General features: G+C 38.8%; 4 protein-coding genes across 7 annotated transcripts in view; 2 read left to right on the forward strand and 2 right to left on the reverse strand.

The window, feature by feature from the left end:
- LOC123513282 overlaps window positions 1–6,003 on the reverse strand; it is a 6,547-nt gene extending 544 nt beyond the window's left edge. The window contains exons 1-6 of one of the 3 annotated variants that reach the window (XM_045270359.1): window positions 5,787–6,003; window positions 5,072–5,204; window positions 2,940–3,014; window positions 2,504–2,752; window positions 1,800–2,043; window positions 1–1,595 (exon numbers count right to left, since the gene is read on the reverse strand). The exon at window positions 1–1,595 is cut by the window's left edge and continues 544 nt beyond it. In XM_045270359.1, the coding sequence (XP_045126294.1) occupies window positions 1–1,595; window positions 1,800–2,043; window positions 2,504–2,640 (1,976 nt within the window). In that variant the 5' untranslated portion in view covers window positions 2,641–2,752; window positions 2,940–3,014; window positions 5,072–5,204; window positions 5,787–6,003. Of the gene's footprint in view, window positions 1,596–1,799; window positions 2,044–2,503; window positions 2,787–2,939; window positions 3,015–5,071; window positions 5,205–5,786 lie in introns of all 3 variants that reach the window. The other 2 variants (XM_045270358.1, XM_045270357.1) reach the window with 2 other exon arrangements.
- A 2,450-nt stretch (window positions 6,004–8,453) lies between these two features.
- Window positions 8,454–12,261, reverse strand: LOC123513032 (protein THEM6-like). 2 transcript variants are annotated; one of them, XM_045269843.1, is made up of 4 exons: window positions 11,637–12,261; window positions 10,483–10,645; window positions 9,858–10,072; window positions 8,454–9,612 (listed from the first exon to the last, which is right to left on the reverse strand). In XM_045269843.1, the coding sequence occupies exons 2-4, from the start codon at window positions 10,619–10,621 to the stop codon at window positions 9,379–9,381; spliced, it is 588 nt and encodes a 195-aa protein (XP_045125778.1). In that variant the 5' UTR covers window positions 10,622–10,645; window positions 11,637–12,261; the 3' UTR covers window positions 8,454–9,378. The 2 variants fall into 2 exon arrangements, with proteins under 2 accessions (XP_045125778.1, XP_045125779.1); XM_045269844.1 differs by lacking the exon at window positions 11,637–12,261 and adding an exon at window positions 11,338–11,618.
- Window positions 12,262–12,867: 606 nt separating this feature from the next.
- On the forward strand, window positions 12,868–17,351 carry LOC123513031 (transmembrane emp24 domain-containing protein 7-like). Its single transcript, XM_045269842.1, has 4 exons — window positions 12,868–13,176; window positions 13,715–13,843; window positions 15,328–15,444; window positions 15,723–17,351. The coding sequence occupies exons 1-4, from the start codon at window positions 13,024–13,026 to the stop codon at window positions 15,951–15,953; spliced, it is 630 nt and encodes a 209-aa protein (XP_045125777.1). The 5' UTR covers window positions 12,868–13,023; the 3' UTR covers window positions 15,954–17,351.
- Window positions 17,352–22,127: 4,776 nt separating this feature from the next.
- The window catches only part of LOC123513202, a 27,971-nt gene continuing 27,598 nt past the window's right edge, over window positions 22,128–22,500 (forward strand). The window contains exon 1 of the mRNA XM_045270188.1: window positions 22,128–22,237. The gene's annotated coding sequence lies outside the window, so the exon portion shown is untranslated. The remainder of the gene's footprint in view (window positions 22,238–22,500) is intronic.

Consider the following 22,500-nt stretch of genomic DNA (forward strand, 5'->3'; position numbering starts at 1 on the left):
GTAGGCTGCTTGTCTGTCTGCTCTGACACAAGACTTGCAGAAGAAATATTGCAAGAAATTTGTTTGTCTAAATCAGGCACCTCAACATCTTGGAGTTGCTTCTCTGAGGGCATAACTATATTTCCTCCTGTTTGGCTAAAATGTAGTGGAGCAGTTGTGCTCAGTTTATTGGTTAAAGGGATATCCTCTGCTGTCATTACCACAGTTGTGATGGGAGTCTGTGTGGCAGGAGAATTATTATTCAGAGCAGTGTTATGTGAAGAATCTTCCTCTGCTGAAAGAATGGCAGAACTGTTTAGTATGCATTTCCCTTGATATGCTGATGAACTATCACTTTTCTCTTGCTGTGTAGAATCTTCAATTTGTTTCATGCTTGCATCTATTTCCATCACTTCATGGGCCAAAGCAGAACTCTCTTCTACTTGTTTCTCCTCTGTATGTGTAGAAATTGTGTTTTCATCTGATGTTCTGCTTTCTATTTGACTGACAGCAAATGTCTTAAGTGATGAGGAAGCTGACACATGTGATATATAAGGCTGGGAAAAGTTGCTTGTTAATGTGCATGTACTTACTGTGTTACAGACTTGTGGAGTAGCTGCATTTGCTATAGGCTGGTTATTCTGGGAAGCAATTGAAGAGGACAGGCTGCTTTGAAAAGCCCCATCAGTGTCTAGCAGATCTTTGTTTGTTAAAAAACATTTCTCATTTCCACTGTAACAAGGAGAGCATTGCACTTCTGCAAAATTCACTGATGTGTCTGTATGCAAAATATCATGTTCTAACTGAATTTCTGAAGTAGCTGTTACATCTTTTTGATTAGATTCAGATGAAGGTAAGTTTTCTGCAGCTTTATAAGATCTCTCATTTTGTGTCAAAACAGCTGAAGGGCTTTCATGGAGTAGTTCTGTGTTTAAATCAAGCTCAGTCTGATTTAGAAGTGGATGTTCAATCTGAATTTCAGTTTGCTTTTCAACAGACTGGACTTCAAAAAGTTCCATTTCTTGCTTATCTGTAACAGCATCTCTTTCACGTTGATCTTCATCAGCTATGGCCTCCAAACAAATTTCAGTATTTTCACCATCAAACTGATTGCCATCAACCACAGATAAAATATGGTTCTCAATATCTTGTTTATCTGTAACAGTATCTCTTTCATGCTGATCTTCATCAGCAATGGGCTCCAAAAAAACTTCAGTATTCCCACCATCAAGCTGATTGTCACCACCCACAGATAAAATATGGTTCTTATGATCTCTTTCAGTTAGACTACTAGCAAGTGAATCTACCCTTTGAGAAAAATCTTCATGCTGAGTTACATCTTGGCCAAGAGAGTGCACTTGACTGATATCAGCCTGGGCTTCTGCAGATACAACTTGGGAATGATCATCTCTAATTTCAACCTGAGAATGGGAGCTAACTGTCTGTATTCTGTTTGAAGCATCAGCTTGGTGACCATCTAATTTGAGAGCCTCTACTTCAGGTCTTGTCAGTTTCAGAAGCATATCACAGCACCCCAACAACAGCTCTACATTGGACCACAAAATATGAAACTTCTCATTCATCTCAACTGCATGTTCTTTCTGCTCAGCACATACCTGCAAGAGCAAGAAAAATTAGTTTATACATCTTGGCATTATATACTTCATCTACATACTTCAAGTATATTTGACAAAGATGGGAGAGTCAAAGGAAAGTTGAATATGCAGGAATGAAATCTATAGATAGAAGCTTCAGGAAAGATGAGATGCACATGCTTACTTCAATTGTTTGAGAAGTATAAGAATAAGAACAGTTCCAACCTTTGTGACAGAAGCTTTCATATTTTGGGAAAGTATGGTTTCCTCTGCAAGCAAACTCCTCATCCTCCCCCGTGCCAGTGTCTTTTTTTCCTCCAAGGTTGTGACTCTGTTGCAGGAAGCATCCACTTGTCTCTGCAGCTCATTTATAATTTGATGTGCCTGCACCAAATCTATGGCTTCTCTTCTTATCTTCACAACTTCCTCATTTATCTTTGCTAATTTTTCTGCATTTTCTGCCAGTGCCCTGTTGATACAAAGGTTCATCATTATATTATTAATAGAAGTGTAAATTGGAGGGAGAACAGAGCTGCAACAAAATTGGTACAAAGTTTGCCACATTTACAATATAAATATTATATATGAAAAATAATAGTGATGAAAGAAAAAAAAAGTGAACTTTTTTAATTATAATGTTAATAGGGAAATTCAATCATACTGATAGAAATAATGTTTTAACAGGATGATGGAAGAACAAGACTATGAATACAAAGTAAAAGATTAAAAGAGATCAAACTTGCCTGATATGTAAAAATATTAATAGTAAAAGTGAATTAGATTACAGAGGAAGGATGTGTAAGAAATATCCATGACTGAGATTAAATTGTACTGGATTAAAGCATTGGATAGAGACAAGGCACACCAAGTGCTACACTCAAGCACTGCATATCCTACAGGATGATAGTAGAATATGCTACACATCTTACCTCTGAGCAATTTCAGCAAGAGGTGATTCTCTCTCTAAGTTGGCTTTTACTTTTTGTGTTAAATTTTGTGCCTCCTCTTTCCTGTGTAATACAGTTTGGAGTTGTTGTTGTAATTGCGTGTGTTGGTTTTTCTCCATTGCTAACTTCTTTTTTGGTCTTGCAGGGTCTGTTCCAGTGCCCTGACCTGCATCTCCTGCATCTTGCACTGACTCACCACCTTCACAAGCTTCATCCTAATAGCCGCTTCACCTGGCAAGCTTCCATTAATGTCACTCAGCATAGCCTAAAGTATCACATACATAAACAGGTGAGCATAGAATATAAAGCACAGGTAAGTGATATTTCAGTTAAGGAGTCATCCCTTTTACTTGGCACATAGCTGAGCCATATGTAGGTACAAGCACAATAATAGTTATCACAAGGCATGTATACTTACCAGTTTTGGAAGTCGCTTAGGAAGGGGCTTGCTGCTTCCTGGGGATTGTGGAACATCCTTCTCCTGAACCACTTTCTATTAACAGAGAATCATTTTTTTTTTTTTTTTTATGAGCCAGCCAAGGGCAAAAAAAAAAAATAAATAAATAAATAAATAAAATAATAAAAATAAAAAAAAAAGGCCCACTTGAGTGCTGGCTCTCTAAAAAGTGGTAAAGCGTCAGCCAAAATTGTGGAGCAAATGCTTCGATACCTCCCTCTTAAAAAAAAACAAGTTGTAGGAAGTCGAAAATACAGATGCAGGGAGGGAGTTCCAGAGTTTACCAGTGAAAGGGATAAAAGATTGAGAGTACTGGTTAACTCTTGCATTAGAGAGTTGGACAGAATAGGGATGAGAGGAAGAAGAAAGCCTTGTGCAGCGAGGCCACAGGAGGAGGGGAGGCATGCAGTTAGCAAGATCAGTAGAGCAGTTAGCATGAAAATAGCGATAAAAGATAGAAAGAGATGCAACATTTCGGCGGTGAGAAAGAGGCTGAAGACAGTTAGTCAGAGGGGAGTTGATGAGACGAAAAGCTTTAGATTCCACCCTATCTAGTAAAACTGTGTGACTGGAACCCCCCCAAACATGCGAAGAGTACTCCATACAAGGGCGGATAAGGCCCTTGTACAGAGTTAGCAGTTGGAGGGGTGAGAAAAACTGGTGGAGACACCTCAGAACACCTAACTTCATAGAAGCTGTTTTAGCAAGAGATGAGATGTGAAGTTTCCAGTTAAGATTGTGAGCAAAGGACAGACCGAGGATATTCATTGTGGAGGAGGGAGACAGTTGAGTGTCATTGTGGAAGAGGGAGACAGTTGAGTGTCATTGAAGAAGAGGGGATAGTTGTCTGGAAGGTTGTGTCGAGTTGATAGATGGAGGAATTGAGTTTTTGAGGCATTGAAAACTACTAGATTTTCTCTGCCCCAATCGGAAATCTTAGAAAGATCGGAAGTCAGGCGTTCTGTGGCGTCCCTGCGTGATCTGTTGACTTCCTGAAGGGTTGGTCGTCTCTGAAAGGACGTGGAAAGATGTAGGGTGGTATCATCAGCATAGGAGTGGATAGGGCAAGAAGTTTGGTTAAGAAGGTCATTAATGAATAATAGAAAGAGAGTGGGTGACAGGACAGAACCCTGAGGAACACCACTATTAATATATTTAGGAGAAGAACAGTGGTCATCTACCACAGCAGCAATAGAACACCCAGAAAGGAAACTTGAGATAAAGTTGCAGAGAGAAGGATAGAAGCCGTAGGAGGGCAGTTTTGAAATCAAAGCTTTATGCCAGACTCTATCAAAAGCTTTTGATATGTCTAACGCTACAGCAAAAGTTTCACCAAAATCTGTAAAAGAGGATGACCAAGACTCAGTAAGGAAAGCCAGAAGATCACCAGTAGAGCAACCTTGACGGAAGCCATACTGGCGATCAGACAGAAGATTGTGAAGTGACAGATGTTTGAGAATCTTCCTATTCAGGATAGATTAAAAAACTTTAGACAAGCAAGAGATTAAAGCTATAGGGCAGTAGTTTGAGGGATTGGAACGGTCACCCTTTTTAGGAACAGGCTGAATGTAGGCAAACTTCCAGCAGGAAGGAAAGGTAGAAGTCGATAGACAAAGTTGAAAGAGTTTGGCCAGGCAAGGTGCAAGTTCAGAAGCACAGTTTTTGAGAACAATAGGAGGTACCCAATCAGGACCATAAGCCTTCCGAGGGTTTAGGCCAGCGAGGGCACAGAAAACATCGTTACAAAGAATTTTAATTGTAGACATGAAATAGTCAGAGAACATACACATATTGTAAAACATTAAAGTTTCCCATTTATTCTAGCTGAAAATCTAAAGTTTCTATCATTATTATGAAAACAAAATAAATAAAAAAATAAAAAAATAAATAAAAAAATAAAGTGACAAGCTTAACCTACTCAATAGTTAACTGTTTTCAGTGGTATGAAAGGTCAGCCAAAAGGGAATGACCAATGTCCAAGCTATCTCCCAAGATCAGCTTCCCTCATAAGTACTTTAATTATCGCATTTAATAAGGGTACAGCACCCCGCCTCCCTCACATAAATACGTTGGATAACAAAGGATGGACTTACCAAGATCTGTTGCCACTCTTGCAATGCTCCTTCATATTTTAGTTCCAGTCTGTCCAGGGACTTTAAAAGTGTATCCTCGCTCTTGTCTCTGGGAAAACTCCCTTGCCTCTCTAAAGAATCCATTACAGTCCTCCTGGAATGTCCCTTACATGTATTAGTTTAATGTTATTTTGGGGATAATACTGAAATATTGTCAGCATTTCCATCAGAGGGTTAGTTTTTTAATTAATTCAATTCAGTATATTTCACTGCTTATCTCTTCATTATATCGATCATGAAAGAAAGAGGCTCAGAAATTAAAAGTTGGTGTGAAAATGCGAATAAGTTAATAGTTATTTCCATTACTGAAACAACTGATTAAACTGAACTCTGAACACCACACCGCTCATGCATACATTCACCATGGTAGCTTTAGTCATTTCTGCATTCCCTACAAATTCATTTCACTGCATGAAGAAATGTTATATTCCATTCATAATTTATTATCAAATTTTGTTTGTATTAATGCACTGCAACAGAACAGACAATTCTAATAGTAGGAGTCTTTCATGGGTGGGGATCCAATCATGAACATAGCCTGAAAAGTCATCCCACATTGTTCACGGTCACAGGTCAAAATTTCTCCTTGGTGCAATATGGGATCCGCAAGTGATGGTAATTTCTCGATAAAGGCTCAAAGGCATTTGACAACACGTTCAAAATATAAGATACCTACCAGATGGTTGAGGAACTTTCCTCGATTGTTGTAGCACTTGTGCCGTGGCCGTCGGCCGAGTGGCGTGGCGTTAACTCCGCAGAAAACTTGACTCACATTATTTTTATTGGTTGCTGATGTCTGTCTTACCTCAATTTTTATAATTGCTTAGAAAGTAGTAAATAAAAAAAAATGTATTGTAAGGATCTTCCTACCTACTTACCCTCTGATCTCACAACTAGCTCTTCGAATTGTAGCCTACTATACTCTGTTCATGATTCCTACCTATTCCTACCTAAGGCTGGGCAAGAACCGTATTATTTGGAACCTACGGTTCCGATTCTGTGAGCAGTGAGAACCTTGGGAACCGGTTCCGGAACCGGTTCTACCTCGCCGCCTATATATATATATATATATATATATATATATATATATATATATATATATATATATATATATATATATATATATATATATATATATATATATTATAATACAGTAGTATTAGCAGTAACATTGAGTATGGTAATTCCCTAATCATATTGATAATAATAATAATAATAATAATAATAATAATAATAATAATAATATAATAGTAATAATAATAATAATAATAATTATAATAGCAATAATGATAATAATAATAATAATAATAATAATAATAATAATAATAATAATAATAATGACAATAATGATAATGATAATAACAATGATTATAATACCAATAATATTAATGATAATGATAACAACAATAATAATAATAATAATAATAATAATAATAATAATAATAATAATAATAATAATAATGCTACTACTACTACTAATAATAATAACAATAACAACAACAACAACAATAATAATAATAATAATAATAATAATAATAATAATAATAATAATAATAATAATAATCCCAGGCAGTCCAGGTTCCCCTTTCTCTCGCGGTCGCAGGCAGTTCCAACTATAGGGCTGGGCGGGATCCGAGTACTGGATCCGGATCCAACGGATCCGACAAGGCAGGAGGGATTCGATTACCAGCCTCTGGTACTCGAATCCACTGACGATTACTTGCTGGCTGAGGCGAATCCTGAAGAATCCGGTACTCAGATACATTACTTTCCTGGCAGAGGTGAATCCTGATGGATCTGGGGATCATTCACTATTGTTTTTCGCTTTTTGGGCTTCATGATTTAATTATTAGTAAAAAAAAAAAAAGCAGAATTGGCTAGAAATAATATCTATATAAATTAGTCAGCGAGAGACATTTAGATTATGAATTTAGTGTTGCCATTCATGCCTCAATTTCTCCGAAGGCTGATTGGCTGATACGCTGTGACGTCAGAACGTACCATATAAATAGTCCCGCGTATATATAAATAACAAAACTGAAATAAAGAAAAAGTTAAAAGTTAAAATAGCAAAAATGGCCTAATACCTATGCCAGGGTAATGGCCAAAAAAAAAAAAGTTTCAGTTGCAGTTGCAGCCTTGACACCACAGAGACAGGGGGGAACGCGACAGTCTTCATAGTCATATGGCCATAGACTTATGTAATTGTGCAAAGCGAAATAAATTCTAATAAATCTAACATCCTTCCTCTATTAAACGGCGTGTTAATTGTTTTCCAGAAATTATTAGTCTCGTCAGTAGCCTTCGTCTGAAGGCTACTGTGGGACTCCAGGACCACTGAGTCTAAACGATTACCGCGCGGGGAGACGAATCCAAGCAGCGAGACGAGTACCGCTCTGCTTGGATTCGTCCGAGGGCAGCCAGTCGGATCCCGCTCTCAGGCAAATCCAGCGCCGCGCCACCCCGTGCTCAAGTACTCGGATCCGGATTCCACGGATCCGCCAGACCAAGTAATCGGATTCGTGAGTACATAAAAAGTCGGATCCTGCCCAGCTCTAGTTCCAACTAACTGCAAATATACGTCGATGCGGTTCCGGCTCTGCCTCACGGTCCCAGCTCCAAGCATAGCGCTCAATCAAAAATGCATTAGCAGTCGCAGACCGATAGAGTAGTTGTTAAATGCTACTTCTTAGAATTTAGATATATATTTAGTCCAAAGTCCACGTGTCCCATTGCCTAGAGGCGGTCCCTTGACCACGCAGAAATTCAATTGCATCTCATTCTCATCAAGTACTACTGACTTGCTTTTGTGTTCAAATATTACGAAACTTATTATAGACGGTGAATGATGGTTTTCATTTACTGAATTCAAAATACTAATCGTTTGTTTCGCTTTACCCAGAATAGCCTGTAACAATCGTGAACTGAATATGTATTTGGATTCACGTATCTTGTACAGCTGCCTTTTCCATATGCTCGCTATTGTCAGGGCCAGCTATATAATAGACTAAACTCTGAAGAGGATTAACATTTTGCACTCTGGCATGTATTCAACCAACCGTTTAAAATCTAATTACTGGGACTGTCAAACTTATTTAAGATTTTTGAAAAAAATTGTCATGTATCAGACATTCTTATTCTTGTAAGCTACATGTGTTTACCAGCTTTTAAGTTTCTCAGATGAAAACAGGATACCACAAATGCATTAATTCACCAGTACAGTGCCATCCCACTTCTGGATGACGTTCATGTGGCAAAGTGAACATCATTGCTTAATGGAAGATACCATGTGAGTTGTACAACCAATATACTGTACTGATAATGTATATACCAAACATTTGCAGATATTTAATATTTATTAGACTTTACTATATTAGCAAATAAATATGTATATAATATACATGAATAAATAAATAAATAAATAACAATAAAGCCATGTAAATGCAGACTCATTTCCAAGGGGATTGATGAGGAAGTAACAAACCTGGATGAATTGTGCAAATAAGAGTGAGACACAGAGAAACACTGCCTGGCTGCCCACTCCTCTATGGGAAGGAAGAAAATTACAGCCGTCATGTTCCTTTTGTGTCAGAAAAGGTGACCGAAGGGGACGGAGCGAGGGGAATGGAGGTTCCTCCTCTCTATCCTTAGTCCTACAATGAGACAAAGCCTGAAGCTTCTGTCTTAGTTATGCTCTTCCAAGAGGGATCTCAATCTAATATACAGATATAGGTAGCAAGTCACATCAGTAGCCATACTACACTGAATATATACTGTTTACATACATCCAGCTTCAACACTCATTTTCAGTGATTAATCATTTCAAGTTCTACAGAGAATAATAACTGAGACAATCATTACCTAAACTCATTCCTGTTGTTAAGCAGGTGATCTTTCTCATGACCTATTATACAATTGGTGAATTTGGTCACCCAGAGTGCATCCTAGGCTTGTGGCTGTTGAGATTCAAAATGTATGGCAGAATGGCCTTCTTTACCTTATGTTTTGAACTATGGCAAATGTGAATTCTTAAAAATTATTACTTGTTTTGTGATCTTCATGGACAGTATAACCAATGTCCACCAGGCAGTCCAATCACTTACTGTACACATCACTAATGCTAGGGTACTTGTACTTAACACCCGGAGATCATACTAGGAAGCTGTTGGAGCCAACTTCATTAATCATATGAATTATTATATCTGCTATACCTAAAGTATATCACAGTAATCAGTATTATTGGCTCCAAGAACAATATAATGATTTGTTTATAGTGACTTTTTGAGGTTCTGACTACTCTGTTTGTTGTACTCTATCCAAGATAGGAGATCATCAGGTGCTTCAGGCAGGACAATGTTCTCTCGGGTCACTGCCAACAACAGGTTCTCTGGTTGTGACCCTAACACTGCAAGCTTGACATAAGCTGTTGCTCGCACAAAGTTGTCGTGAAGAGTTATAAAGTCTTGACGGTAGTACATGTTCTTGTCATCCCAATACACAATCTGTTACAATCAAATCAGTCAGTGACATATCAATTGATTTAATTATCAAAGTAAATATTCTTAGATGATCAGGTGATATAAGTTTACATTACAAACCAAGGAATCTTTTCAAAAGGGAGTCTACATCATCTAAAAGCCAACAAGTCACTAGTTTAGCACAAAATCTCAGGAAAAAGTAGGTCATAAGTATCTCTCTATCATGTGTAAGTGAAATTATTCTTAAAACACCTATGGTTTGTACTTACTTGTGACTGAAGCCTGTAGGGTACAAAGAGGTACACAGGCTTGCGATATCTTATAGTGGTTGCAGCCACAAGCAGTGTGGCACTGCTGTTGGCGACCGACTTGAAGATGCCAGACCGGATGCAGTGGTCCAGCCTGCCAAAGTCCATTGCACGTACATAGCGTCCATTGTTGATATGATTCAACATGAAGTCAATGTCACGAGTTGTACAGATCCCTGGTGGTCAAACAAGCTGTCTTGGGTTTATATTTTCCTAGTTACACAACACATAAAGTCATTCACATAGGTATAGAAGTTACAAATATTGAGTAAAAACTGATACCCATGGTGTATCATGTAAAAATGGAGGTGTGTCCTCCATTCTTACATGTATTCTTTATCATAACTATTCCATAGCTTTAAATGTTTCAACATTTGCTTCTCAATGTGACAATTTGCAGCCACTGTACTATGAAGAAAAATTATGAAGAGCATCAGACAAAAGGAATGACACATTATCTAGCAAATAGAGCTTATTTACTTTACTTATAGTCAATCCTACAAAATTTATCTAATGATACTATGGATAAAAAAAAGTTTTCAAATAGAGAACTAAACCTTCATCAACAAATGGAAGTAATAGTTACCATATATTCCTGAAGATTTGAGAGGGTGTATCTTACTTAAGAAGAGTTTTGCACTAACGCCATGAACAAGGACTTTCAAGAAATAGCCAAACTCAAGGGAGAGCAGAATTCCAACAGCAACAGTTGAAATCTCAACCATTGTGCCTCAGTAAAATTACAACAACTGTAATAAACAAAGAGTTATTCATCACATGACTGCATATTCTGATTAAGTAAAACACAATGACTGATTTTAACAAATAGAGAATTACATACAAGAGGAAATAGTCTAGTATTTATTGCTTATTTTTCCCTTATTAGAGAATTTGGAAATATGTTAACACCATGGAAGCAAATGATTTCAGTGTATGACAACATCCGCAGGAAACTCTTATCTAAGATGATAAATAAATTCTTTCATATGGGAATGACATCTTAAACTTGGTAAGCAACACTTTTCTCTTCATGATGGAAAATGAAGCTTGTTTAGTTTTAGTTCACTGAATTCAGCTGTCTTATGATATGCCCCATAAATAGAAAAAATAAAACTATATGAAAAAAAGAATAACTAAAATCAATCAGTCAATAAAAATAATATAGTGACAGTTATCAGATTGCAAATCATTCTTACAATAACAGCAAACATTATAGGTTAGTGTTGATAACCTATCTAAACCTAACCATTATATAATTAATTCTTGCAGATATTGTTAATTAATTACCATGTGATTAGCTTTACATTTCATACTTTGGCATGTACTGATGCATACCAGAGGTTTTCATCAACAGTACGATTAACCAAGCTGTATATAGGCCTATATACATGTAATAACTTGGAAAGTTACCCCTACTTTCACTAACACAGGGGTACAATACCTCTGTTTCCTGAAGCATGAACACGAATGACAGAGATTTACCACCAAACATTTCTACACCTAAGTCCAAACAAGCAGCAGAATTTCTAACAAAGATTTTTGACTGGTCGAATGATGGGAAATAGGTGTAATATTCTTGTTAAACCATGAGAATATACGATCTTGGCAATATAAACCACTAAGCTAAGGATAGCTGTCCTTAAATATGATGGTATAAAGCGTATATATGGGAAGATTAAAGTGAAATACGCGGAAACCGGCTCAATGTCTATCTGGTGAAGCAGGAACACTGACACCCACCTGGTGCTATTGAGTATTGTGCCGCAGTGAGCCAGTGACGCAACCTTCCTGCCGCGGTACAGCTGATCAGTGACCGCCCCTTGCAATGGTGCCACATACTGCACAGGACACAATAGACACTCACTGGTGATGGTGGAGGCAAGTGAAATACTGAATCGTGAGGTGAGGGTAGCGAGAAGGTTAGGTTTAATGGATCCATACTCAAAGTTCATGTGAATGAGTAATGAAAATGATGAAGTAATGTGCAGTAGCCTACATGTTTCTTCACAGCTCATGGAAACAATCAACGCTGAAGTTTCGGCATACAAATTTTTAAGTAATGTTAATGCTCTATTATCTTTGTGGATACCATAATAAAGTGAATTAATCTATATAAGCAGCTATTGTAGAAAAGAAACAGTGAAACTTCCCTTTACAAGTAGAACAAATACCAGATTCGAACATCTATCTAGGTAGGCTGTACTATATCTCATGTACATATTGTTATTATATAGTTATCTTCCAGTCAATACAACTAACTGATACATGCAACGTTCCTTGAACCCAGTTCAGATCTGGCTTAAAAATACATCACAAGAACATGCTGGCAACATTATCTAACTGACCAGACGGAAAAACTCTCGGAAGAAGCAAAGTTATAATACGCACACACACATTCAAAGTTATCTTGCTTATCCTTTCGCGTCGAATATGTAAGAGTGTACTGGACTGGAAAGAAAATAATAAACCTCCTAATTGTCACCTGGTGGCTACCTGCATGCCGGACCTTATCGTTCACCTGTCCCATCCACCTGGCACATGTATCTCTTCTTATCAAACGTTTGTGTTTCCCTAAAAAAGACTGACAAAAACAAGTGATTTATAATACCAATGTGCAATGAAGTTTTCGTATAATTAAGTATCACTGCCTGCAATTAAGATATACCATATAAGACTAATTAGTCAGTCAGTTTCATTAAATGTAAAATTGTAAATAACCTCAGTACATTACAACAATATACTAGCTGAATAGATTCGGATATAAATGATCATATATTCAAAATTTTTCTTACACCAAAAAACGCATTGATGACATGACAGAAACACCTTTGGACAGTGACAGGTCCGAAATAATATTACAGCCGCGTTCACAACCCTCAGAAGACTCCACTTGTCCGACGTTGTGATTGGCCGGCAGCGCTCACCACACCTTCTGATTGGCCCAGAGCCTTGAGGTGACGTGCTGGAAGACACTGAACGCGTCCTATATTTTGTTTCCGGCCACGTCTTTTAGCAGAAGACGCCGAGTGGTGGAGTGACAACACCGTGCTTTCCAGCCTCTGTGCGGGACTAACTATGCTCAGCTGATGCTTGGGGAGTGAGGAGGCGGGCCGTGAGACACACAAACATGGAGAGGGGCTGGCTGGTGGTATTATTGGGGGTGGTGTGCTGGTGTGCTGGGGCCGCCGGGGTGGAACTTACTTTTGAACTCCCCGATAATGCCAAGGAGTGCTTCTATGAGGAGATCGAGAAGGGCACAGCTTCCTCCCTCGAGTTCCAGGTTGGTGGCACAGAAGGGATTTACACAGGCTGAAGGTTACGGGTTCATATATCAGTCTTTCAGTTTTTAGCTTAGTGAAGCAAATTGATGGTCCAGATGTAGGCCCGGGTTAGTGTTCTGTCATGGTCCTCGTGTAGGTAATGGGGGTGAATGTTTTGGCTAAGTTACCTTTGAAAAGTAATTCAACTGAAAAATCACGATTGTTTTGGCTAAATTGTGTATATATAGTGTTTTACTACTATACACTGCAGCTGCTGTAGGGAAGCTGAAGCCAATTCATGCTTAGTCTTCACCTAGTCCTTTTAGGAACTGTATTAAAACAGTCAGGTGATTGCTAAGCCTAATTTCTATATGTACTAATTAGTAACTGGCATTGCTTTGCTAAATGGCATCCTTGGCAGCTCAGAGACTGTGTGAACCATGGGTGGGAGAAAATCATGTGTGGTGTTAGGTTTAGTTTGATATGATTTGTTTTGTCTTTGTGAGATTATTATGTGGCATGATAAATTGAATATGAATTAAAATGTGTTCCCTTCAGGTTGTCACTGGTGGCCACTATGACGTGGATGTGGTGCTGGAAGGACCCTCCCGGCAGATCCTTTACCGGGAAATCAAGCAGCAATATGGGCAGTTCCAGTTCACCCCAGAAACCACCGGTACCTACCAGGTACATCCCTGTGTGGGACGGATGTGTTATGTGTTATTTTTTTTAGATCGCCATATCTCGCCTCTTGGCTCACTACCCCCCCCCACAAAACCACCGATTCCCCACGTGCCCCCAAGCATGTTGGGGGGAAGGGGGGTAATAGAAAAGAATATGTAAGGAGTTGTTGTTCTATAGATTTACCGTTATGTCTACTTTATTTTTTTTGACAATGCTTTTTGTCGTGTCACAGACCTTTACATATGTTGGTGATTTTAGTGCTGTGATTTGTTGAACTTGCTTGTTTTTCTCCACATTTCACTCCTCAAACATGATCACTTATTTAATTTCCTTATATGATCTGCTCTGCTCCCATTTGTCTCATGATAAGATTATTAACTTGACCTAACCTTTCCTTCCAACTCATAATGAGGATGGTTCAAAACATTTGATGCCTCATCAATATTATTAACTGCATCTAAAACAACTAACCTCCTTATGTTGGGGGGGGGGAGGCTTTGCTTTGTTGACAAAAAATATTCAACCATGCATGATGTCACAGCTCAACCAGTCAGAGTGAGCACTGGACTGGTCAATGATTGTGCCTTAAAGGCGGCGTCACACTAGCACTTTTCCGTCGTCTCAGGCGATTTCTGTCGTCTTTTTACTCTTCTGTCAACTCTTTCCGTCGTCTTGAGTCAGATGGAACGCATCATTTTTGTCTAGCGCCAATTTTTTGTCAAAATAAGAACTATGGTTTCTAATCAACACTTTTATTAAAAAAATATTTTTTTGTTAAACGGAAAAATGGTATTATCATGACAGAAGAAATTTAAATAAGTTGATGAATATATATTTGTATACATATTTTTTCTTCTAGCCTAGCAATGAAAAGTTCCTCAGTTGTTTGTGTACATTTCCTAGGTAGTGCGAATGTGCGATGCTTTTGAATATTTCCAAGGCAACTTCCAAGTAGCTGGCCAAGATGAGCAGTGGACAAAACACTCTGACGAATTTCTCATAGAGAGTATTAGAGGTCACCGTTGCCTTTGGGATCACAGAACAGCTGATTACATTATAAGGTGCAAAAAGCCGTGGCTTGCTGGGGTGAATGAAGAGCCATGTTTGTTTACAATCGACAAGCGCGGCAAAGGCGGAAGCAAGCTTGTGTGTGACGGCCACTGTCTGCAAAAGTTGACAGTCGTCAGAAAATTGACAGAAAAAGAAGACGGAAAAGTGCTAGTGTGACGCCGCCTTAAGGAATATTAAAGGAAAAGTTGTCAGAAGTATGTAAAATATTCATCATAGAGATATAAGGAACATATAAAGGTGGTTAGTGTGGAGTTACTAGAGAGCTTTAAAAGGTTAGACATTATTTCATGAATGGGATGATAGGCAGAAGTAGATAATGATGTTTCATGCATGGACTGGCACATGTAAACCTGATAACTCTTAGTTTCTCGTATTTTCTTGTCTTATGTTCTTTTATTACTTTATTGTCCTTTCAGGTGTGCTTCAGTAATGAGTTCTCCACCTTTAGCCATAAACTTATCTACGTAGATTTTCAAGTCGGAGATGAGCCACAGCTCCCTGGTGTCGGAGAACACTTCACTGCCATGACTCAGGTGAGCCTCTCGTTCCTGCTTTGTGTGTACAGTCACAACCAAAGATTTTGTCCTGCTTCATCATCATGATGAATCATAATCAGCTCAGGTTTGAAGGTTTGAGCAACTGTGTTTCATTAAGGTGTGTGAGGTGCTAGTGAGAGGGAATGGATCCTCTCTTGGCAATGCTAAGTGATGAATGTATAGAGGCGGCTGTACTCCATAAAAAAGCTTCATAGAGAACAGGTTATCTTTTGCAAGTTTTTGCTCATAGAACTTACTGTAGTTTTCTTTGGCAGATGGAGTCCTCTTCACAAAAGATACATGAAGATTTAAATTCCATCATAGATTACCAGACGCACCACCGTCTGCGGGAGGCACAGTCCCGCAAGAGAGCCGAGGACCTCAATGAGCGAGTGCTATTCTGGGCAGTGGGGGAGACCCTAGGTATCCTGGTTATTACTGTGGGGCAGGTTATGGTATTAAAGAACTTCTTTGCTGACAAAAAAGGAAATCAAGCTTCCTACTAAGTGGTTTGTGAAAGAAGACTTTGCAATGATGAGGTTCATTAAGCTACACGCACCAGCTGTTTGAAGACTGTGGCTACAGCCAGCCTAGAAGATCTGTCACATCGAGTGCAGGTTTTGTATATGTCATCACTGTGGCATTCATGTAATACAGACACTCTTGAAATGAGTCTGGTGTTTATATTCCAGGAGGTTAAACATACTAATGGTATTGAAAAAAGGTGAAACTCAATCAGTGATTCCTGATTAGTGGAGTGTGAAATCTTACTTCCTTTAAGTTAGTATGGGTTGGATTTTATACTGAACTTAGTACTACTTCTTATAACTAATTCATCTCTCCTTCTGACAGCTACATATCCTAAGTAACACTAAACAGTATCTGTCTACTCCCTTGTCTAGTAAATCTTCACATCCTTGATATTGTACTTATTGTTGGAGCTTCAGTTCCTCAGGAGAAAAGTATAAAGTGAAATTTCCCTCTGACTGCACGAATCCTGGCCTCTGAGGAACCAGTGTTCATCTTGACTATTGGGAAATCTTATTCAATAACAAGTACAGATGTGACTGAATTTGGCCTCACATTTTATGGATAATGTATACCTACAAGTATTTCATACAAAATATATAAGATCCCTGGTTAATGATGCCAAGATTGTTATGTTGATTGAACATATAATATCTAAAGATCTTTTAACTTAAACTGTTTGTGTCTCCAAGTAGGTTTAGTTGTTGTAGGACATGTTATTCACAAGTGGTCAGTCTGTCTGCCAATAGCACTGTGAAAGTTGGTTGATGTTTTTTGGGATAAACATCATCTGGATCTAAAGGAGTCAAGATATATTCTGAATTGCATTTGCTTCTACTGTACAATTAGCATAGTTTTTTTTTTTCTTCTCTCTCCTTTCTTTTGGATTTGTTTAGCTTTGGGGGTATTCCAAATTTGGGAGGGAGGTTGATTATTGAGAAATGTTTCTTGTTCAGCTTTACATACTACAAAGGATTTTGCACCTCCTAGCAGAATGTTAGTGGATATTTTTCTTACAACCACATTATTGGACTGGGACAGGTAGTTGCAGTGTGTGAGAGTTGTGTACATATATGAAGCTGTATGTAATGATCTTTCTGGTGTTTGTTGCTTGCCTCACACAGAGTTTGCCGTGCCAGACTGCAAAGAGGGGAACAAAACAACCATTCTCATTGAGATACATAATTTCAGCACAAACATTGGCCTTTTTCCATCAGAGTAGGTCAAGTGCATTTTTGACACATCCAGGAACAGCAGTGATGGTACTTTCCTTGAGACACGTTTCCCTGTCAATATAACAACAGTAATTCTCAAAACGAGTCCAAGCAATAATCATTCCCCATCATACTGTCCAGCATCTCACAACTGGAGGCAGACTACAAAAATCTCTGAGTGGCTATGTATGAAAATAATTATTGTTTTGTATGTAAGGTCTTAATAAAATATGAAAAAAGCTCTGTAAATACTCATTCCCTTCTCTGTCCTCATGTCCTACTATTATTTTCATTTTTACCCTCTTCCTCATTTCCTTCCTCCTCTGTTTATTTACCAGAGAGCTTTCATAGTCTTTTCTCCATTTTTCCTCCTTTGTATACCTCCTTTTCTTCTGTATCACCCCTTTTTCCTTTCCCTCACCTCTCTATCTTCATATTTCACAATCCTTTCTTCCTCCTCCTTCACCTTCCTCTTGTCCCTCTGTTATTCCTCTTCGGTCACCATGAATACTGACAAAGCCTCTTCTCCCCTCTCTCCCTACTCCCCTCCTTCAGTAGCGATAGCAACCTAGGTGACGAACAAACAGGACACCAAATATTGAGTAAGTTGGAGATGAGCAAAAGGGAAGTCGAGTAGAAGAGGAAGAAAGGGAATGGAGTGAAAAGAATGGATGTGAGTGGATAAAAAAAAACCAGTAAGAGAGGACATGAAAGGAAGAAGTATTTTAATAGAATGGATAGGAATTGACTGATGGAAATTTGGTTCAGGGAGGTTATAGATATACTTACATGAATAACTGAAGATGAATAACATAGAGAGAGAGAGAGAGAGTGTGTGTCTGTTTGTGTGTGTGTTAGGGGGGAGGGGTAACGACGGCAACAACAGTAATGATAAATCAATGACACCTAAAGTTCAAAGATAAAGAAAGGAAGAAGACTGATGGTGTTGGAAAATGATAAATCTGCGCAGAACTATCTACAAGAAAAGTTAAAGAAAATAAGAATAGCTAATAAGAGAGAAACCAACACAGGAATCTTAATTAAAAAAAAAATACGAGACACTAGTTAAAGAAAAGAAAGAAAGAAGAAGAAGAAGAATGATAGACTTACTATTCTCGTTGCTATGGCTACCCTGGTCTCAGCACGGCCCACTCAAGGTCAGCAGTAACCCCCGCCGTGACCTGCAATGACCCTGTATCACAACAAATGGAGCCATGTCAACACGTCAAGATCTGTGTGTGGTGTCGTTAGTGGCGGGAACACACGGTCACGCTACTCTGTCAAGGCAGTACAATTAACCCCTGCAGTACTGGCAGGGACTCTTTCTCACCCAGGAGTTTTGGGTATGATTAGACAATTCTATCTACATTAGGAAGGGTCTATGGAAGTCAGAATATTGATGGCCAAAGTCTTCACTATTTCAATCTCCACACAGGTTTCTGAAGCTGTATAAAATCACAATAGAGTAAGCAGAATTGAAAATGCGTCATGGTACTGAAGAGGTTATTCATGAAGGTAAAAAAAAAAAAAAAAAAAAAATAAATAAATAAAAAAAAGCTATACTAATCAAGATGTGGGATATAATTTATTCCATCACTGTCGTATAGATAACTAAACAAGTAACGAAACTAAGGTATGAAGACTTGTATATTATAATTGCAGCGACATTTATAAAGATAGGAAAGTAACAAACTGATCAAAACTGACAAGCTAAAATGTCCCACAAACTATTGCGAATATAAGTACGTACGTACAATCAGTCGTACAGGTAGACAGCTAGCTAACCAACAAAGAGACTTACTAAGTACCTACACACACACACAAAAAAAAAAAAAACATCCACGTAACTAAGTCTTTCCCATTCAAGATAGCAGAAAAAAAAGAAAAAGAAAATAAATAGATAAGATAAATAAATAAATAAAAAAAAGAGGAGAGATAAAATAAAAAAATAAATAAATAGATAAATAAATAAATAAATAAATAAAAGAGGAGAGATAAAAAATTCAAAAAGTTTTATGCGTTTACTCCAATCATGTTTGTTTATGATAATTACACAAGCAGGATGATAAAGAGCCATTTCCGAGGCTCCTGCATGACATTAAGTACAGGTGGATATGTGCCATCATTTACCTGTCAAATTAAGGGAAGGTAATGGGTTTGTACGTCTCACATCCCATTACTAAAGTGTGTGTGTGTGTGTGTGTGTGTGTGTGTGTGTGTGTGTTGTTAGCGTTACATAGTGGTCATTTAAAGAGAGTGATGTTTCTTTCGTATGCATGACTTAGGTAACATTAATGACCTTGGACAATTAGCGACTCTCTCTCTCTCTCTCTCTCTCTCTCTCTCTCTCTCTCTCTCTCGCTATCTGATATCTGATATATTTGCAATTACATCATATTCCAAATCACAAATCGCTTAATTCCAAGTACTTATCTTTTTTTTATTTCCTATTCTTTTGTTGTTAAGTCAAAACCATAGCTTGATTTTGTTACATTCTAGAATCACAAAAATTTTTACGGAATTATGGAATCCAGTCCTATAAAACTTTACCTACTACAACGTCACGTTAAGAAATATTTTAATAACCCTTTCTCCTCTCTCTCTCTCTCTCTCTCTCTCTCTCTCTCTCTGGTACAAATGGTCTAGTTACTTGATTTTTTCTCTTCCACGAACACAGAAAGTACTCCCATGTGTACCCAACGTCATATATACACACAGACTGTTATGTGTGTTTTCTAGTGTACTTCGCGTGTTTATCTGTCTATAGTTGTCGTGAAAGGTGTACCATCCAGATCAAGAAACTCATTACTAGTAGAGAGAGAGAGAGAGAGAGAGAGAGAGAGAGAGAGAGAGAGAGAGAGAGAGAGAGAGAGAGAGAGAGAGAGAGAGAGAGAGAATCGAAGCTTATCTCCATCAATTCCCTTACATTCTTTAGCGTCATTGTCTATGCACCAGCGCGCCAAATCGACAATCCCTCGACTCTACGTTACCACAGACAGACTGCAAACACCATCGACCTCTCACCAGTCCATCTCTCCCTCCTCTCTATCGTCGCTCCCCTGGTTCACTCTCTGACCTGCATTCTAAAACACTCATGTTCTGCACCTCCACCACTTTGCAAAGATTCCAGTTAAGGGTTCGCGAATATTGAAGCGTGTTTGTATGGTTCTAGTGGCCGATTGATATTGTCTGTACATTACTGAGACGTGAAATTCTTGAGAAACTGGTTGATCATATCTGTGGCCTTGAAAAATGTGATGAGAGAGGAAAGCGTTTCTGAGTACCATCCTCTGTTTCACATTCCACCCTTCAGTACTCTCTTAATCACCTTTAATTCTTCTTTCTCTTGTTAGAAACTATAACTAATCACAACTTGATTTTGAACATTTCCCTTTTACTTCTTCTTCTTTCATTTATTTATCTATTTTCTTTCATCACGCCATAAATCACAACTTTCTTATTTTCTCTCTTTTTTTTTCCCGCTACCTCTAATCTTTTTACTCTCTTTGAAAGGGGGAACCCTAATTACTCAGCCTTGTGTATCACCATATCTCTCTCTTATCTCTATCTATCACGCCATTATACAACCGACGCTTTCCTTAGCTCCCTGTCTTCCTGTTGTCCATCCTCTTCTTTCACTTTATCTTTCTTTTTGCTCCCTTTTTTTTCGCTGGAAAGAACGCATTACCAACTAATCAATCAGTTTGGACTCTCTGTTTCTTTGATCTAACAAATGAAGATTATTATACCTTTTTTCATGTCCGAAGCCAGTGTTCCTCTTATATAAAAAAGGAAGTGTAGCCGCATCAACTCTCAACCTTCCTTCTATTGCATCGGTTATTGACTCTTTCTCTTACTGGAAGGTGAAAAAAACATAAATCCTCAGTCCTCAAATTTCACCTCTTGTCTCAGTTGCCTCTATCCGGCACGCGGCACCATCATTCTCACCAGTTCTGCAAAGGCCATCACCAGGACTAAAAGAATTCCAATGTTCCTAGAATCGAGTTGTCAGTAAGGTACACCGAACTGACGCGCTGTTCCTGGAATGCCTGGAGCTAACTGGAATGTAGACCGATTAAATTTTTTCTTTTACTTTTATTTACTTTTTGCTTTTGTGGCGTCGATTCAAAACAAGTGCTATTTTTACCCTTTTGACACTCAACCATCATTTGAGCTTTGAATAATTTACTACCACGATCCATTTTGAGAAGCCCGGCCTCTTCTGTTCCGACCTGATAAGTTATGCACTATATAATTACAGGTCAATGAACGGCTGGTGGCGCCAAAGCTGCTGCCGTGGCGCGATACATACGTAAGTCCGGCGCTGGTGACTCGTGACGGGGTACCATAGAGGTCAGCCAGGAAGTTTTTACACACACTCTCCCTATGAAACATACATGGTGACGTGACTAGGGGGAAAACTACAGGAGGTACGAAACAGGAAGCTATTGAATGATTCCTAAAGGGCAAGAAAGATCGAGGAAAGGAGGGAGGAATTGGTGGAGAAACTGGAAATGACGTGTAAAAGTAAATGTGATAATTAAAGTGTACAGCAAGGAGAGAAAGAATGCGGAATGCTAATATGCGTGGGAAAGGAATGGGGAAGGAGAGAGAGGGGAAGAGGAAGGGGAGACACATCAGAGAGAGAGAGAGAGAGAGAGAGAGAGAGAGAGAGAGAGAGAGAGAGAGAGGGGATGGACATATGACACGGCAGTAGAGGGAGGATAGGGAAGAGAACTGGCCGAGTCAGTAATTGAGCGGGAGTAGGGGTGAAATGGGGTGAGAGGGAGCTAATGAGTGAGGAATAGGGAGGGAGCGAAAGAGGAACAAGGAGGGGAAGGAGGAACTGAGGGTTGTGGGGTGAGAAGTGAGGGAGGGGGGGGGTTTAGAAGGAGGGGGCGGAGAGAAAAGCAATCGTCAGTAGCAAGTAGCGGGACAGCAGTGCGGGGGCGGCTGAGGACAAAGGTGGTAGTGGCCCGCCAGTTGTGCTTCGGACTTCGAGTGACACAAGGCACGAACTTCTACTGACGCGACGCACTGCTAGACGAGTGAGTTATATTCAGACAGTGCGTCCTTTGAGACTCTCCTACCAACTCAACTCACTCACACACACACACACACACACACACACACACACACAAGAACATGTGTGAAATCCTACATGAATCTCTGAGACAGGAGCAAAATCATGTAGGTATATATAAAAAGGAAAAGGACACACACACACACACACACACACACACACACACACACACACCCTTGCATAGATATGTAAACTCCTACATGAGTCTCTGGGAAAGGAAGTAAAATT

The sequence above is a fragment of the Portunus trituberculatus genome, chromosome 35, assembly GCF_017591435.1.
Source record: "Portunus trituberculatus isolate SZX2019 chromosome 35, ASM1759143v1, whole genome shotgun sequence".
Classification (NCBI taxonomy): Eukaryota; Metazoa; Arthropoda; class Malacostraca; order Decapoda; family Portunidae; genus Portunus; species Portunus trituberculatus.